This window comes from Watersipora subatra, chromosome 6, assembly GCF_963576615.1.
Source record: "Watersipora subatra chromosome 6, tzWatSuba1.1, whole genome shotgun sequence".
Classification (NCBI taxonomy): Eukaryota; Metazoa; Bryozoa; class Gymnolaemata; order Cheilostomatida; family Watersiporidae; genus Watersipora; species Watersipora subatra.
The window spans coordinates 50175934-50193116 of NC_088713.1; the positions used below are offsets into that span (position 1 = coordinate 50175934).

The following is a 17183-nucleotide window of genomic DNA, read 5'->3' on the forward strand; positions in this document are numbered from 1 at the left end:
AATTTCGTTGAGTTTATTTCCATTAGTTTAACACATGAGGATTGGTTTAGCATAACACATTGGTTTAACACATGAGAGAGCAAATAGGAGTGTTGATGCTTGATTTCCCAGTTCTCAGTATCACATTCCTAGTATCCTTTTTATACTCTGTGAATATCCAGAGTTCACCTGCAGCAACTCTGTTATGGTTGGCAGCTTTATAAGTCATCAGTTCAGCCAGAGTCAGCAGTTGAGTTACAATTTGTCTTAATTTTTCTCTATCATATTTTACTATGTGGAGTATTTTACAGAATACAATGGAGCAATGGATTAGGGAATATATTAGAGCTAGTGGAGCTCCTGACATTACCTCTCTTAGGGTTGCTCTAACAACCACCCCTCCTGATCAGCTACTTCAGCTTATAACAACTATCAGAGGGTCGTATACAGCTCTACTATTGGCTATCTCCCGTGGCCACCCTGAAGTATCTCATCTGTTACTCACTCCATTGAGAGGAATAGCAGATGAGTTACTGTTTGAGAAGGATTGGGGTGGACGTACAGCTCTGCACTGGGCTGTATTGAAGGGAGATAGAGAGTTAGTAGAGCTGTTACTTCATACAGTATCCTCTGGTAAGAAGTATGAGCTGATAGCTGGGAAGGATGGAGAGGGTTGGACAGCTCTAACACGGGCTGCATATAGAGGATATACAGAGATAGTAGATACTCTACTGATCAGCCTGTCAGTAGAGCAACGAGTCTCCCTGCTCAACATACAGGATAAATACCTAGACACAGCACTGCACTGGGCAGCCTAAATTGGACACACAGCAGCTCTACAGACTATGCTGACCTCCATTCCTCCTGATAAAGTCTCTGATCTCCTCAGTATAAAGAACAGTGTCAGTAGAACTCCTCTCAAGGATGCAGAGTCTGAGGGAAGGAAAGAGACAGTAGAGCTGCTTAAGAGCTGGAAGCAGCCATTATTAGCAGGTAGGATTATTATATAGTGTGATACCAGCTAGTCACTTGTACTACTCTATTGCATAACTCTCTGCTTGTCCCCAGGGTATCTTTAAAAACATACCCTGGGGATTTCCATCTACATTTTCCTTGCATAGAGACTGCAGTGGGCTGTAGAAGCAGTTCAGCTCTGTCTCTGTATTAAATGCTGTCAGTTTAGCCTCTTCTCTTCAGCCAACACTCACCCCTTGCTAATCACTCATCACCTCTGCTCTCTCTCTTGGATAATTATAGTCTGAGTATTTTAATTCCATATTCAAAGCTGATAGGATTAAAGTGATGTTAGCAGCTCAACACCTTGTGGCAGCTATTAGTCAGCACTTAGCTGAACTTTCCTGATTCATGTATATTCTTATCACTCACGACAGTTTTGAATAGAAACATGAGCTATTTACTAGAATTATAGTAGCAGTAATTATGACAGACAGACATGGCTTTTATTATAGTAAAGATTTTTCCTATAGAGCAGCTCTTGCTTTTGCTAAAGACAGAATCGCAATGTTTGAGTAGGCATAAAATATGGTATAGTTTTACGCAAGTTTTTTAACAGTTTAAATGCAGGTTCTCAGTCTATTATTACTTACTGAGTCTGTACACCTGGTTATATCCTTAAAGAAGATAAGTACAACATGCAGTAGTAGTTCTTAGACTATTTGCAGTCAGTAGCAACACTTGTTGATTCTCATTCACTAATAATTCCTACCATCAACTCTTAGCTGTGGATTCTAAAGCTATGTTTTTAACTATTAACATATTCAAAGGCTATGTTTTGAGAAATTATCCAATAGCTCTGATTAATAGTATCAGTACTCCAACAGTCCAATGCAGTCAAGTGTGACTTTTTGGCTAATTACTCCTGAATGTTGAAAGGCAGTCACTTAGTGCAGGTGGTACTGTCAGCCTACATAGCTGAAAGTCTAAAGTTTGACTCCTGATGACAGCAATCTTTTTCCCAGACATACCATTACTATCACCATGTGTTACTTTTTTATTGCATTAATGTTTTTGTTTTTCAATTTGGTTCCAACATGGAGTGAGGTGGAGGACTTCCTATTTATAAAATATTTGTTTGTTGATTAGATTAAGGTATTTTTTAATTTTACTTGGTTGTAGTTCCTGTCACAGCCACTTTTTGGAAGTTTGCTGCTCTTCAGGATGCAGATAATCAAAGGGCGACAGGTAAATGATATATTTAGGCCATTTCTGTGCAGAAGTGATATTTATTACCTGAGGAACCATAAAGTACACTACAATCACAAGCATTAACAGCAAGTAATAGTTTCATAACAGTAGGTTCTCAGTCAATAAATTTACTCACTATGTTGTAGCCTTGGCTCAGGCTGAAAGGAGAATTGGCCGGCTGCAGGATCAAGCTGAGCAACACACAGCAGGTAAACACAACTTTATTATCATGTTATTAGTAGTACTAGTTGGTTTTTCACTGCTAGCAGCCATTTCTATGTTTCACTATATCAAATCAGAGGGTTGTAACTGTATTTTAGATATCAGAATAAAAAAGTCACAACTTTTGGTTGCTATTTGAAAGGGTTTTTGTGAGGAAAAAACAACTGATTTTATGAGCAAATTATCAGAGCACAATTAATCAGAGGAATTTTATTCATGTAGTTACTATTATTCACTGATAACACATGGCTGATAACTTGGCTCAGGCTGTCAAAAAGTTTACTCACTATGTTGTAGCCTTGGCTCAGGTTGAGAGGAGGATTGGTCTTCTACAGGATGAAGCTGAGCAACACGCAGCAGGTAAACACAACTTTATTATTATGTTAGTAGTAGTACTAGTTGGTTTGTCACTTCTGGCGACCATTGTTACTTATTTACTCTGTAAAGTCAGATGGTTTTAACTTTATTTTAGCTAACAGAACATGAAAAAGTTGTAACTTTCAGTTGTTGTTTGTAAGGGCTTTTTTTGAGACAAAAACAAGTTTAATTTCAATTTTTCAATTTCAGTATTTCATATTGTATTAGCTTTATACAAACCATGATTCTATTTTTGTTATAGCATTGGCCAATCAGGGAGAAGAGCTAGTCCAGTCTCAGCAGCAAACTATAGCCCTTCAAGAAGCAAACAATCAGATGACAGCAGGTAAAGTTTTTACACACAGTTGAACTAGTATTTGAATTTTAATATCTACATATTTACTGTTCATCAGTAACAACACGTATTCATTTACCTTCATGCGTACAGCAGTATATGAGCCATGATTCTATTTTTGTTATAGCATTGGCCAATCAGAGGGAGGAGTCTCAGCAGCAGGTCGTAGCCCTGCAAGAAGCAAACGATCAGATGACAGCAGGTAAAGTTTTTACTCACAGTTCAACTAGTGTTTAAATTTTAATATCTACATATTTACTGTTCATCAGTAACAACATATATTCATTTACCTTCATGCGTACGGCAGTATATGAGCCATGATTCTATTTTTGTTATAGCATTGGCCAATCAGAGGGAGGAGTCTCAGCAGCAGGTCGTAGCCCTGCAAGAAGCAAACAATCAGATGACAGCAGGTAAAGTTTTTACACACAGTTGAACTAGTATTTGAATTTTAATATCTACATATTTACTGTTCATCAGTAACAACACGTATTCATTTACCTTCATGCGTACAGCAGTATATGAGCCATGATTCTATTTTTGTTATAGCATTGGCCAATCAGAGGGAGGAGTCTCAGCAGCAGGTCGTAGCCCTGCAAGAAGCAAACAATCAGATGTTGGCAGGTAAAGTTTTTACTCGCAGTTTAACTAGTATTTGAATTTTAACATCCACATATTTACTGCTCATCAGTAACAACACAGATTCATTTACCTTCATGTGTACTTTGACTTGCTAGTTATTAACTTATAAGGAATGGATATGATGAGTATTGTTTCATCACTGCTATTGGCTGGTCAGCAGTTAATTCTATTGGTTAATGCTCCAATGGAGCCAATCGCTCAAATCTGTTTTTATGGTCGTATGAATTCTGTCTAAATTATATTGCTATACTTAACAGATTAGACTGCAGTGTTTACAACTCCAAACCATCTATTTTAAACTTACCCTTAGTCTGAAGGACGGTTTACACAAGGTGGTTGAGATGGTGCAATTTTTATAGATAATGAATGATATGGTTGCTTACAATAGATACTGATAAGTATTTGTTCCCTTAGATACGGCTGCCATGATGGAAAGACTTAACAGACTAGATATTTATCTGCGTACTCCCACTGATACAGACGAGACAGGAGACCAGCTTCATGAACCTCTGGGCTGATATATTTATCTTTGTTTAGTTGAAATCACTTGTAGTTCTTGTTTTAGATTTATAATTAAATACAATTTTATATTTGTACTTTATACATTTTCTCCTTTGTTCTCATCTAGCAGTGATTTTTATGAACACATATGTCCATCATTGAACTGCACTCATGCTATATAATACCACCTGCATAGCTTGGCAAAATTCCAACTTTCTTAGACCACCATAGATTAACAGATGATATTCCCTACTCATTGCGACACTTCAATGCTTTAGAACTGGTCTCACTGCTGCAGCTGGCCTAAAAAGGCTCTAAAATGGCTAACAGAAACAGCCATGATTGTATAATGTTAATGTAGAGTCGTAGACCATCTAAGTTGCAGTAAAATTCATCTCCAAAGATAGTGGGCATTATTGGGAAGCAAGTCGTACCAAAGGATCTCTTGTCAAGCCACACGCTGGGCTCTTATGTAAACGTATTACAAAAAGTACCTTTTAAAAAAAATAGAAAATGTCCAAATTGCACCAACAAATAGCACACTTCTCTGCTGTGGCCAGGAGAAGTGATACTGTATGCCAACACTAAGGCTGATGACGGATAGCCTTAGTATCCATGTCTGATCAATGACAGATAGCCTTAGTATGCATGTCTTATCTATGACACAGCCAAGTTTCTATGTCTGACTTATGGTAGGTAGCTTGAGTATTTGTTTGATCTATAATAGATATCCTTAGTATTCGTGGCTGATCTATCACAGATACATTATGAGTCATGCGTGATCTATAACAGATAGCCTAACTATTCATATCTGCCATCAACATATAATTTTTCAACGATAGATGCAACTGCTGAGAGGAGACAATTCTGATCTCATACTTTCCAATATAAAATACATAACATATAATTTAAAAAATTAAAGTTATAGCAATTGTATGACTTTGTTAAATTAATTATTATATAAATAAGATTTATTTTTGCTATGAAGGCTATTGACATCAATAAACATGCTGTTAAAATGACTCGAAAAACTTTGCAGTAGTATAAGCTCTCGTTTACAGCAAGTAATCTGGATCTATTATAACTAACAGGTTTACATACACACTCTATGGTAGTTGACTCTTTGAAGAAGGAAATGTTAGTTAAGAGAATATAATTCCTTAATCAGATTGGGACCAACAAGAAAAACCAACAAATTCACAGATGGTGAACATTTCACCTTCCAGTAGAGTTGCCGCAAACACTAGCAGTAACAATAATTCTGGAGATCTTCAGAACTACATTAAATAATTTTAGGATATTTTAGATATTTGGGGTGTCTATAAGATAGTTTTAAATGACACTATGGTACTGAATCACTATGATGACAGGAATAAAGTCAATGTTTTATTGAAGCTCACATTTTGAAATATCACCCCAATTAACTGGAGTGCTTTATTATGGAAGTTGAAAACAGAGTTTGTCACTAAAGGGTATGTCAATAAGTGATAAAGATTTAAGGGTATAAAGGTAAAAGTGTATCACTTGAGTGTCTCATGTCAAAAGTAAACATACATAATTGGCTTGTATATGTGGGAGCTGAAATACCATGTGAGTTGTTTCAAGAGTTTCATGATAACAGGCAGCATTTTGTTTGCGGTGAAACTCTGATAAGATAAACTTTCATGTAAATTGTATACATAAGGAGCTTAAAGGTCAGAAGGTGGTCGTTTAAGATGTGATAAAATGTTTGACACCCTAGAAATAGCAGTGTTATTACAAATGTGATGCCAGCCATACTCTCACATGACCAAACACCTGTTTAGTTAAAAAGTTCACTCTGTCAGCTAGAAAATTCAGTTTAATAGCTCCATATGTATGGCTGACTTGCGATGCAGAGAATCAGTTGATGCTGCTGGAGTTGTGATACCTTTGCAGTCTAAAATGCAAATATGGGTACCAACATTCTTTATTGTATTGATTTAGAATTGATCAGTAAAACATATTTCAATCACTGATTCAAAAGGCAACTTAGTACCCAACTATGAACACATTGTACCTTTTTGACAAAATGTGCAGGTGTCTCCACAGTTATCACATGACATGTCAAAAGCTAAAAAGATCCACTACTGATATCACAAAAATGTATTGAATGGTAGCTAAGGTATCTTGAAGAAGTGATTTGTAATTGTGAAGCTGACAAGTTTATACAGACTAAGAAGATGAACTCTTTAACAATAGAAGTAACAAGTGTGAGGAGATAAATCTTAAAGAGAGGGAATGTATTGTTATAAAAGCTATGAGTCATGTTAATATATGTTCTCAGAGCCTTACTGGTAAATATTATTGTCTGAGTCATCCATACTTTTAATAAGTATTAGAAGTGTAAGTTTTTTAACATGATGAAAAACTTACCATGACTCCTGATACTACTTCACTGTTTCAATGGTTCTCAAATAGTAATATTATTCTCTTCATAATATGAACCATAAAAATTGAGCTATTTATTATACAGACTCAACGTAGCACCTGCTACAACATGACAAGGAAGAATCCGCGAATAAATTCATCATGTAGGGTAGAATAAGTATTAAAATAAATCTTTGAGATATAAATAATTATATTCTTCCCAGTGCTTTGTGGCAGCAGTCATCATATTCTTGTTTTAAAATGAATAGCAAAAATATGGAATGCTTTGCTATTCAAGTCAGAAAATGCACTTGTGGCCATATAATTGTATTTCCATAACTGATGGAGACAAAAATATGTTTTTTCCACTACTTCAAAGCAACAGCCGGCATGTTGGGCAGATCTCTGATAAGCTAATCAATGATATAAATTGTATACATTAGAGCTAAATGCCAGGAGGTGTGCTGTTTGAGTTGGTGATTAAATATCTGTCGCAATGCTTGGTATTAATTTTATCAGAGAGATGACTCCTACCAGACTCTCACATGACTAGAGACCTGTGTAGTTACAAAATTTACTGTGTTGAATAAAAAAATTACTTTTAGAGACCTAAAAGTACTCACAGAGATCTACAAAGATCTGTTGAGTATAGTGGGCAGTTGACAACAAAATCTAAAGATATAAAAAAATTGGTAGAAAATCTGTAAACAGCATGAGTTGGTTACAAAAAGAACAGAGATATTAAAAGCATAGAAGGAATTTGAATATTCATAGAGTGTACGAGTATTTCTATTGATAATTTTATTGCTCAGTCAGTTGAAATATAAGATGTATAGTGTAGCTAATAAAAGGTAGAGCTAATAAATGTGTAGTGCTTTGAATTACTCATATACTAAAACTAAAAAGGTGTTTTACATTTATATACATTAAATGTTTTAATGTACATGTACATTAAAACATCTTGTGCTACAAGGTGACAGCTCATAGAACAGCGTATTAAGGGCCAACATGGAGTTTCTGATTATTTATATGGATCACATGAAATACTAGGAAGTTGAGGCTTTCTCTTAGTCGTAAAATATGATAACCTTCCATTAGGTTGCAGGTAATATTTATGCCAGTTGAAATACCCCAATAGACCACATGAGAACACAATGTAGAAATATATTATTGAGTGTTAGTCAGCTGCTTATATTTTACAATTTCACTGGAAAGCTAGCTCAGTAATATAGAATCTATTTCATGTAGAGGTTGAAAGGCCATGACTCTTGCATTTATGTTATTCAGTACTACAGGCTGTGCCTAAAACATCACTAAACAGTTTATATGGAAGCTATGGTTGATATGTGAGCGGCACAAGCAGTGCTCACGAGGTACAAAATTGAGAATACAAAGTGTATTTTGAGTCGTCTTCTATAACCTATAGTGCCAACAACTCCAAAGATCGAAGTGTGTGTAGACACGAGTATTATTGAACTGCAGAACACCTGCTGTGGTTGCTAGAACAGCTGCAATTTTATTGATTTTGGTATCAGTCAGTTGAAATCCTCTAATTTTAATAAATTCTCACTCAGTTTCTTGATATTGCCTCTGACTTATCAAGCAACATCTTTCAGCATCAGCCTCACACTGACACACTGTAAGTTTTTAATAAATTTACATCCGACACAAAGTACTGCCGTTTCTACATTGTATCATTTTTATTCATAGTAGAACTGTGGCTCCCTCTACAGTAACCACTACTCCTAGTACAGCTATAGTAAGTCGGACCTATTCATTGATTTCTTGCCCATAGTACTAAAGCAACTCCTCATGCGCTCGTAGTATAGCTGTTATTATCCACTCAATCGGTTACAGCGATTCATTGCTAATTTTAAAAATATTGGTACAGATATATTTCCTGGCAAAGCTAGTGTAAAAACTTATAACAGATCAGCAAAAAGTTAATTGGCTAAAAAAAGAAGCACCAGTAGACAAAATTCTACATACAAGAAAATGGCATGTATGCTAGCACAAAATTTGCAAGAAAAAACATAAAGATTTTGGTGACATAGCTTTCTATTTGGTTAGTAAATTGGTTTATTATAGTCAAGGTTTGACTCCGCTCGTGGGTGACACTTTCTGGAACGCAGTCGAAGTCTTCTCTTGATGACAACAAAATAGAACAAACCGGCAATTACAATAGCAGATGTGATATACAATAAATAGCACATAGACATCTCTGCACGACCTATGGCTGTTTTGGTTTCCCAATCTCACAGTGAGTCCACGCCTGGCAAGCGTTTCCACTCCGGAGCGTGAGAGAGGAGTTTAGGAAAGTTGAAGGGTCTAACATCTGCATAGAGTGAATGTAGAAAATCATAAACCTGTAAGAAACAAAACAATCAAATAAATATGAGCTGATACAATTAACTGCTGACTGGGTGTACATAACTAACAGATAGTCACGGTACTCACCAACTACACTCATAGTAAATGGCCTTGACAATTCATTACCACTACAAATAATCCTATAAGGTAAAGGTTCCTGGAATAGATTGTTTACGGTGTAGGAGCGTCTACTGTATACTAACTTTACCCATCGCACCTGATACTTGCACCTGCTACTGTATAATACACAACCTGCTTCGAGGGTTATATTGCCGGAGACTAAACTGGCACTACCAGCTCTAAACTGGGGTGTATTTGGGCATTCTGTTAGAATCAAGTAAAATACCCATCAAAGTCTGACTAGACTTCCCAGAAAGTGTGCTATGGCTGCACTCGAAAACACGAAAAGATAGAGTTAGTCTTAAGCTAGTCGCAGCAGCAGACCAAAGATGACAGTATGTGTTGACCTGTTTTTTCTTGTTCGATTACATCTCTGTACTGCCAAGATAGGGATTCTAGTAGAGCAAAAACTGGTGTTTCTGTAAACCTTATACATGCAGATATATGGAAATGATTCGAATCAATACTAATCATACCAACTCGACCATCGTCCGACTAGAACAGGGTTCTAGCTCTGGCGCCATCACTCAGTGAAATATCAGCTAGGAAGGAAACAAAGGAGTAAAAAACCATCTTGATAATTGCAGAAGAGTTCTTGGTAGTGATAGCTCAAATCAATCATAATGAAAAATTGCACTGGTGGCAACAACACTTTAGATCTACCAGATTAATATCACAGCACTCTGCGAGACCCGTTTAACGCTGTCAAAAACATAACTTTAGATATACCAGATTATTATCGCAGCACTCTGTGAGACATGTCCAACGTTGTCAACAACAGAACTTCAAATGCACCAGATTGATATAGCAGCACTCTGTTAGACCTGTCTAACGCCATCAACAACAGAACTTCAGATAAGCCAGATTAATATTGCAGCATTCTGTGTGAGACCTGTCTAAAAGTATGGCCACACGTAACGAATTATTCACCAAATCTGACCAAACTCACGAAATTCACAGAGTTCACAGAATTATTAGGCCGAATATAACAGAATTATTTGAGCTGTGCATGCACACCGAGTTCATCGACGAAACGCTTTAAATTGGCTAAACAAGTTATTAGCGAGCAGGATTTTAGCAGCTTTTGCAATTAGTATAGTCCAAGAAATGTATTACGACACACAATAAAAGTACCCGTGCAATTCAGCATATGTAGTACATGCGATACATGTGCTTAGATTGCGCTATTGTTGGTTTTTATTGTTCCTACTCTATGGTTACAGATCGTTTCTTTTTAATAATAACAATTTCCTTTTAGGCCGCAAAAGTTCCGTGGTAAAAGAATTGTCATCTTGAGCGCAATCAAGTCAGTTTCATCATATTTACTATGGCAAAGTGCCGTAATAATTTTCTTGCGTGTCGCCATATGTGCTTCGAATTACGTAAATTTTAAGAGATGTTAGACTCGTGCTCGCTAACCAACAATAGTGCAACCTAAGCAGTTTGGTAAGTTTAAGCGGTTGAATTGCACTCGTACTTTTATTGTGTGTCGTGATACGTGTCTTGGACTATACTAATTGCAAAAGCTGCTAAAAACTCGCTCGCTAATAACTTGTCTAAGGAATTAAAAACGTTTCGTCAAAGAATTTGGTGTGCATGAACCGCTCAGACAATTCTGTGATATTCGACTAGATAAGTCTGTGAATTCTGTTAATTTCGAGGATTCTGTCACATTGAAAGAATCATTTGTTACGCATGGTTGTACCTTAATGATGTCAACAAAAGAATTTCAGATATACCACATTATTATCACAGCACTCTGTGAGACCCGTCTAACACCATCAAGGAGTTTAGTGAGCAGCGGCCACAAATTTTATTAGAGTGGCAGAGAAGTGCTTAAACAAAAAAAGGCTGGAGTTGGCTTTACTACCAGAAATGACATAGCCTAGGAAATAGAGCATGACCCAATCACAGTGATTGACAGGATAATGACTCTGCACATGCCATTACAGAGAAATATGTACTTGTCTATCATAAGCGTCTGTATTTCAACTACGAAAATTTTTGATACAAACCAAGAAAACTTTTGCAACCTGTTGAAATGTGTGTTAAAAATAAAAATCAACCCAGCAAAGATGAGTTGCTCATTGCAGGTGATATTAATGCGAGAGTTGGATTTGATCACCAGAGATGGCAGAGTTATTGGATATCAAGGTCTAGAAAAAAATAACAGTAACGGTGAACTTCTACTTGCTTAGATAGAAACATGCATGCTTAGTGCTATGTTAGAGAGCTCAATGTTTTGATACTTTAAACCTTACCGTTTCTTCATTCCACATTCCTTTGGGATTCCTGCATAAAGGACACAACTCTTTAGAAGGAAACTGAATTTTAGAATACACGGAATCCTCACTGGTCTTTCCAGCCATCCTCTTATTTGCCTGACAGTATAATAAAATGTAGATGATTACACTATTTGTGTAGATACAGAAAAATAAATACAGAGGGATCAAATCTAAACCAAAAACGCTACCTACTAAAAAGTAGAAAAACAGAGGAATCCGGAAATAATTAGTATTGCCGTGAATAAAGGTTTTTTGTCAAGGTCATCAAGCTAGCCACAATGAGTAAACAAAATGTCGATAACGTCGAATAAAGAATTGTCATAGATATTTTCAGTTTATCTGTTAATACAGAAGTGATTAGCAACAGTTGATATAACAGATGAGAATATAACTAATAATAAGAGTGATGATTAAATAAACAATGTTAAGTTTAAGTTGAAACTTAACAAAACAGATTATTGTCTTGCAAATACATAGTTTCTTGTATTCGTTGAAAAACATGGAATTAATCGATATCATTGTTGATATTGTTACCAAGAAAAATGCCCTTTATGTTTAAAGTTGAGAAAATGCTCTGCTTCAGCCACCTCCACTTCTATTGGCTGTAATAATCCGTTGCTAAAGTTAGACAGCCAAATAATATCCTTCATTGACGTAGTAACACTTTTTCTTTGCTTTTATCATGCACTGTTAGATGATATTTAAATATTTATTATTTAGAAAACCTAATTATTTACCAATTCACAGATTTCATTTTTTCAGGTCAGAAATTATCTTGAGATCAGTGATTGAAAATGGGAATAATTCAATTAATATTCAGTTTGATTGATGTACGAGTTTGATCACAGTATGAATTAAACTCACATCTTGAGGTTCAACTGTATTGTTTACGGAAAGAAATATTGACCCTTTCACTTTGCATATCATAAAACAAAATAACTTAATTATTGACTAAATCTTTTACCACTATTTTTGTTAGGCTAAGATTCATGAATATACTGAAATGAAGAGAGGTACAAAAGGAGTTGTTTCCTCACAATATTGTGCTGACTACTCCAAATCTAATGTGGCTAGGTCTAATAAATCACATACTTGCATTTGCAGTTAGTGTGCAAAACAGGGTTCACAAGGTACAAGGAAACCCTCTGTTTTTAGCTTGACTGCCCCGACACCGAGACTCCAGAGCAGTAAGAAGACCACTAACCTGTAAATATATATTTATATGTGTAAATGTTAGAAAACAGTTTTATTATGAAGCACTGACTAAAGTTATACTAGAAGTTCAGTGCAGAAGGACAGTAACAATAAGGATCTTTAATATAATAAGAGCCTTGTCTGTCTTTCTGAAGTCATGCTTGAAGCATTAAAAAAAAGAAATGCATCAAATGGGAACCTAACGCATATATTTTACTTTGAGTACCGACACTCCAACCACTGCACCACTCAGCTACCTCCTCACTTATCAGAATAATTATGCACATTGTTATTACACATAATGATCTCATGGCACACAGAACTGCCAGAACACTAGCAATAATAAAATATACTGACATTAAATAATAATAGAATAATTATGTTCATAGTTATTACACATGATGATCTCTCATGACACACAGAACTCCTGAGTACTAGCTATAATAAAATATACTGGCATTAAATAATAATAGAATAATTATGTACATAGTTATCACACATGATGATCTCTCATGACACACAGAACTCCAGAGTACTAGTAATAATAAAACATACTGGCATTAAATAATAATAGAATAATTATGTACATAGTTATCACACATGATGATCTCTCATGACACACAGAACTCCAGAGTACTAGTAATAATAAAACATACTGGCATTAAATAATAATAGAATAATTATGTACATAGTTATTACACATGATATCTCTCATGGCACACAAAACTACCAGAGTACTAGTGATAATTATACTCCATAACTGTAGTACTTGAGCAACCTTTACGGTTAAAATTTTGAGTTAATTTCATATTCTATTAATTTTCTTTGAGCTTTCATGCACCTGCTCTGTTCTGTTTGGTTTGCTGGAATATAGTCACCGAATTATATCTTATCAAGGTCACATGTTATCTCAGAGTTCTGCTAATTTCTTACTGTATATGCCTTCTACTGTTAAAATCATAACTGCCGCATACAACTTTTATCGTATTTTCTAGGTAAATCAGACACGCTGATTCCGATTTTGTACTCAAAATAAAAATTGCTCCACTAACCTTCAAAGTAATAGAGGCTTTTTTATAGCGTTTTAATATCGGTCTCGAAAACAACACAATTGGCACAACAAGCTCCGCAAGTCTTTTCTGAAAGGTAGATAAACTATTTAAAATTGCTTGTAGCTAGTTACAAGATGTCTAATAGGCTGAACATCAAGAAAAATGGGCTCAAAAAACACGATTTTATCGTAATCTAGCGTTGTTATCACACTGTATTGAGCTTATTCTTAATTATGAAATGTTAAATAGCTCATCTACCTTTCACAAAAGACTGAAATTATTTTCAAGGCTGAATTTAAATAACAATGTGTTTTAAGACATCCATCTTTATCATTCTAAATCAGACTAAACATCCCTAATTTCCGTTCCTAAAAAGCTGTGCTACGTCAAATATTTGTGGGCGGAGCTTGTTGTGCCAATTATGTTGTTTTCGAGACCGATATTAAAACGCTGTAAAAAAGCCTTTATTACTTTGAAAGTTAGTGGGTCAATCTTAATTTTAAGTACAATTAAATCGCAATCAGCGTGTCTGTTTCACCTAGAAAATATGATAAAAGTTGTACATGGTAGTTATGATTTGAGCTATGCGGCTAGCAGGAGTAGCCAAACTTGTTTACTAAGCTATGGTATTTTGCTTTGCTACAATCTCCCATTGTTCATGGAAGTGTTCTCAGCCTACAGCAAAAGGTGACAACTCCTGATATAAAATAGGAATACAAACAATTTTATAGACAATATTTAACCTATAGAGACACTCCTCAAACTGCCATCAATTGTTCGTAGCCTCACTTCCAACTGTCTTACAAACACTTTGGATGTCATGAAAACTATACTAGTGCTATAATAGAAGTAAGGCTGGAGGCATGAAAATAAATTTGCTTGGAAAATGTGAACAAAACTGTTGCCAGATGCCGTCACCTGATAAGATATTGATTGGTCGAAAAATGGAAAGCATGTCAGCCAGAAGCTGATGATATCATTTTATTAGGAAAAAGAGTTGATGTGAGGACATCAATGACTGTGATCTGGTAATTTTGTAAAAGCTGATTCAAGGATGTTGTTTTTTGTTAAGCTTTACATTGAAAGCATCTCAAAGTGTCCTTATATTTGCTTATTTAAAAAATTGAACACGAACTGAAGAGAAAAAACAGGAATAATATATCAGCACATTGTTATAATTATTATTGTTATTCCCTGTTTTATTATGATAACTCTTCTTTGACATGTTTTTATCATGTTTATGTTGTACTTCAAAAAGTTGGAGTGCACAACACAAAAAAGCTTAGGCTTGCTCATTATATGCTACAGAGCTCAATGTATTCATGTTTTTAAACATAAATACCATTTATTGTTACCATTTATTCATCTAACATTACGCTGTGAGTCCTGCGGAAAGGACACAACTCTCGAGAAGAAAACTCATTTTTAGCATAAACGGAGTCGTCATTTATGTTTCCAGATCAGCCTCATGTTTACCTGTCAGTATAATAACATGTATATGAATAGACCTGGTAAGTACATTAACAAAATGTAGCAAATGGATGGAACAGGAAATAACTTGTACACTGTCTAATTATTCATGCCAACTTCACAATGCATTTTCTGTAAATATCGAGTCAAGTTACAGAGGTTTGGAGTTGTCTATTCTACAACCTCTAATACGTAATACAGAGAGCTGGAGTAGAATACTGGAAGAGTATGGTGAATTATAGAGAAGTATATCTCACACCTGAAGATGGTCAGAGTGGTTAGTTTATTTGGCATGGCGATGGATAAATATTATTAGCTGTTGTATCCCTTCAAATATTTTCTGATTGTTTTCTGGGAAGAGCTAAAAGAAACGCATTGATTTCACAAAATGTGTTCTATGATAAAGATACCTCGATAGGATAATGTAAAATATATGGATACATATCATTATATGTAGGAGTTTGTGTAACAAAACACCTGACTGAATACCTATTAAATCTCAACAGTTGGGTAGAATATATTATATCATTATATAATGGATTCTGTGTGAGAAGCACTCAAATGTGTACCTATTAAGTGTAAGTCAACAATTACAATATATAGTACCACATCTGTCCCTAGTAAGATATTATTATGGAATATATGCACACATGCGCATTGGAGTCATAAACTAGCATATAAATACACGCATTGTATTATACGATAATTTATCTATTATTAAACAGATCTCGAAGTTTGTGTGGTAGTACTTCAATTTGTCCTGCTATAGCTATTGATATCCTAAAATTGAAAGCTTGCAATCTGATGGATTTGATCTGGGAGCTTTCCATCACCAGGCAAATATCTTACCAATTATTCTATGCAAGATTGGTGAATTCATTTGGCGGGATATGTCGCTATGTGGGTAAAAATAAGCTACCGCTCTCCGTTACGGCGCAGCGTCATTTTGTACTTGCTTTCATGAGTCTTATTAGTAAGAGCCGTAGATAATTGGCTTATCAAATTAGCCATTGGCAATGTGCCAGGCTAACGGCAAACAGCAAGCAACTACAATACTTGTCACTGCTCTTAGTAGGATGTTATTATGAAATACATGCACACTTATGTGCATTAGAGTCATAAACAAGCACACAAAATACATACATTGTATTGTACTACAGTACTGACTATTATTATAGATACATGAAACAAGAACTCACCATGTATATAGTATACAGATACTTAAAAAGGGTATGCCTAGCTTCTTCAGAAATAACCAGTTGACCTCCGATCTACTTGACCATAGAGTAGCGTATGGCATAGATTAAGTCCTCATAGAAAAGAGTAGATGTGCTAAAACATCAAAGAGTTCATATTTCACATAAAGAATAATATTTTAGCATCCCTAGTTAGAATCATTATACAGTTTATATGGTTTATACAGTCATCACCTGTACACTTTATACAGTCATCACCTGTACATTTTATACGGTTATAACCTGTACACTTTATACAGTCATCCCCTGTACACTTTATACAGTCATCACCTGTACTCTTTGTACAGTCATCCCCTGTACACTTTATACATGCATCCCCTGCACACTTTATACAGTCATCACCTGTACCCTTTGACCAGTCATCCAATGTACACTTTACACAGTCATCACCTGTACACTTTATACAGTTATCACCTGTACTCTTTATACAGTCATCCCCTGTACTCTTTATACAGTCATCCCCTGTACACTTTATACAGTCATCACCTGTACACTTTATACAGCTATCACCCATAGGGGTTTATACAATCATCACCCGTACACTTTATACAGTCATCACCTGTACACTTTATACAGTTATCACCTGTACTCTTTATACAGTCATCCCCTGTACTCTTTATACAGTCATCCCCTGTACACTATATACAGTCATCACTCATACACTTTATACAGTCATCACCCGTACACTTTATACAGTCATCACCCGTACACTTTATACAGTCATCACCCGCACACTTTATACATTCATCACCCGTACACTTTATACAGTCATCACCTGTACACTTTA

General features: G+C 35.5%; 2 protein-coding genes and 1 long non-coding RNA gene across 7 annotated transcripts in view; 1 reads left to right on the forward strand and 2 right to left on the reverse strand.

The window, feature by feature from the left end:
- Positions 1-696: 696 nt before the first annotated feature.
- The window catches only part of LOC137398986 (uncharacterized), an 80312-nt gene continuing 63825 nt past the window's right edge, over positions 697-17183 (forward strand). For 2 of the 5 annotated variants that reach the window (XM_068085153.1, XM_068085154.1), the window contains exon 1: positions 697-972. In XM_068085153.1, the coding sequence (XP_067941254.1) occupies positions 825-972 (148 nt within the window). In that variant the 5' untranslated portion in view covers positions 697-824. Of the gene's footprint in view, positions 973-2115; positions 2182-2330; positions 2394-2703; positions 2767-3025; positions 3110-3456; positions 3532-3667; positions 3743-4174; positions 4362-17183 lie in introns of those variants that run through there. The other 3 variants (XM_068085151.1, XM_068085152.1, XM_068085155.1) reach the window with 3 other exon arrangements.
- LOC137398910 (sulfhydryl oxidase 2-like) lies at positions 8541-12607 on the reverse strand. Its single transcript, XM_068085074.1, has 3 exons — positions 12517-12607; positions 11401-11520; positions 8541-9015 (listed from the first exon to the last, which is right to left on the reverse strand). Exons 1-3 carry the CDS (start codon positions 12520-12522, stop codon positions 8905-8907), a joined length of 237 nt encoding a protein of 78 aa, XP_067941175.1. The 5' UTR covers positions 12523-12607; the 3' UTR covers positions 8541-8904.
- LOC137399009 (uncharacterized) lies at positions 14978-16454 on the reverse strand. The gene is made up of 3 exons (XR_010979113.1): positions 16340-16454; positions 15400-15501; positions 14978-15146 (listed from the first exon to the last, which is right to left on the reverse strand). It is a non-coding gene; the product is annotated as an uncharacterized lncRNA (long non-coding RNA).

What these genes read in the sequence shown, in the direction of transcription:
- LOC137398910 (XM_068085074.1), bottom strand. An exon ending in GAATGTGGAATGAAGAAACG is followed by an intron (nt 9,016 to 11,400) that starts GTAAGGTTTAAA and finishes TGTTTCTTACAG; the next exon opens with GTTTATGATTTTCTACATTC.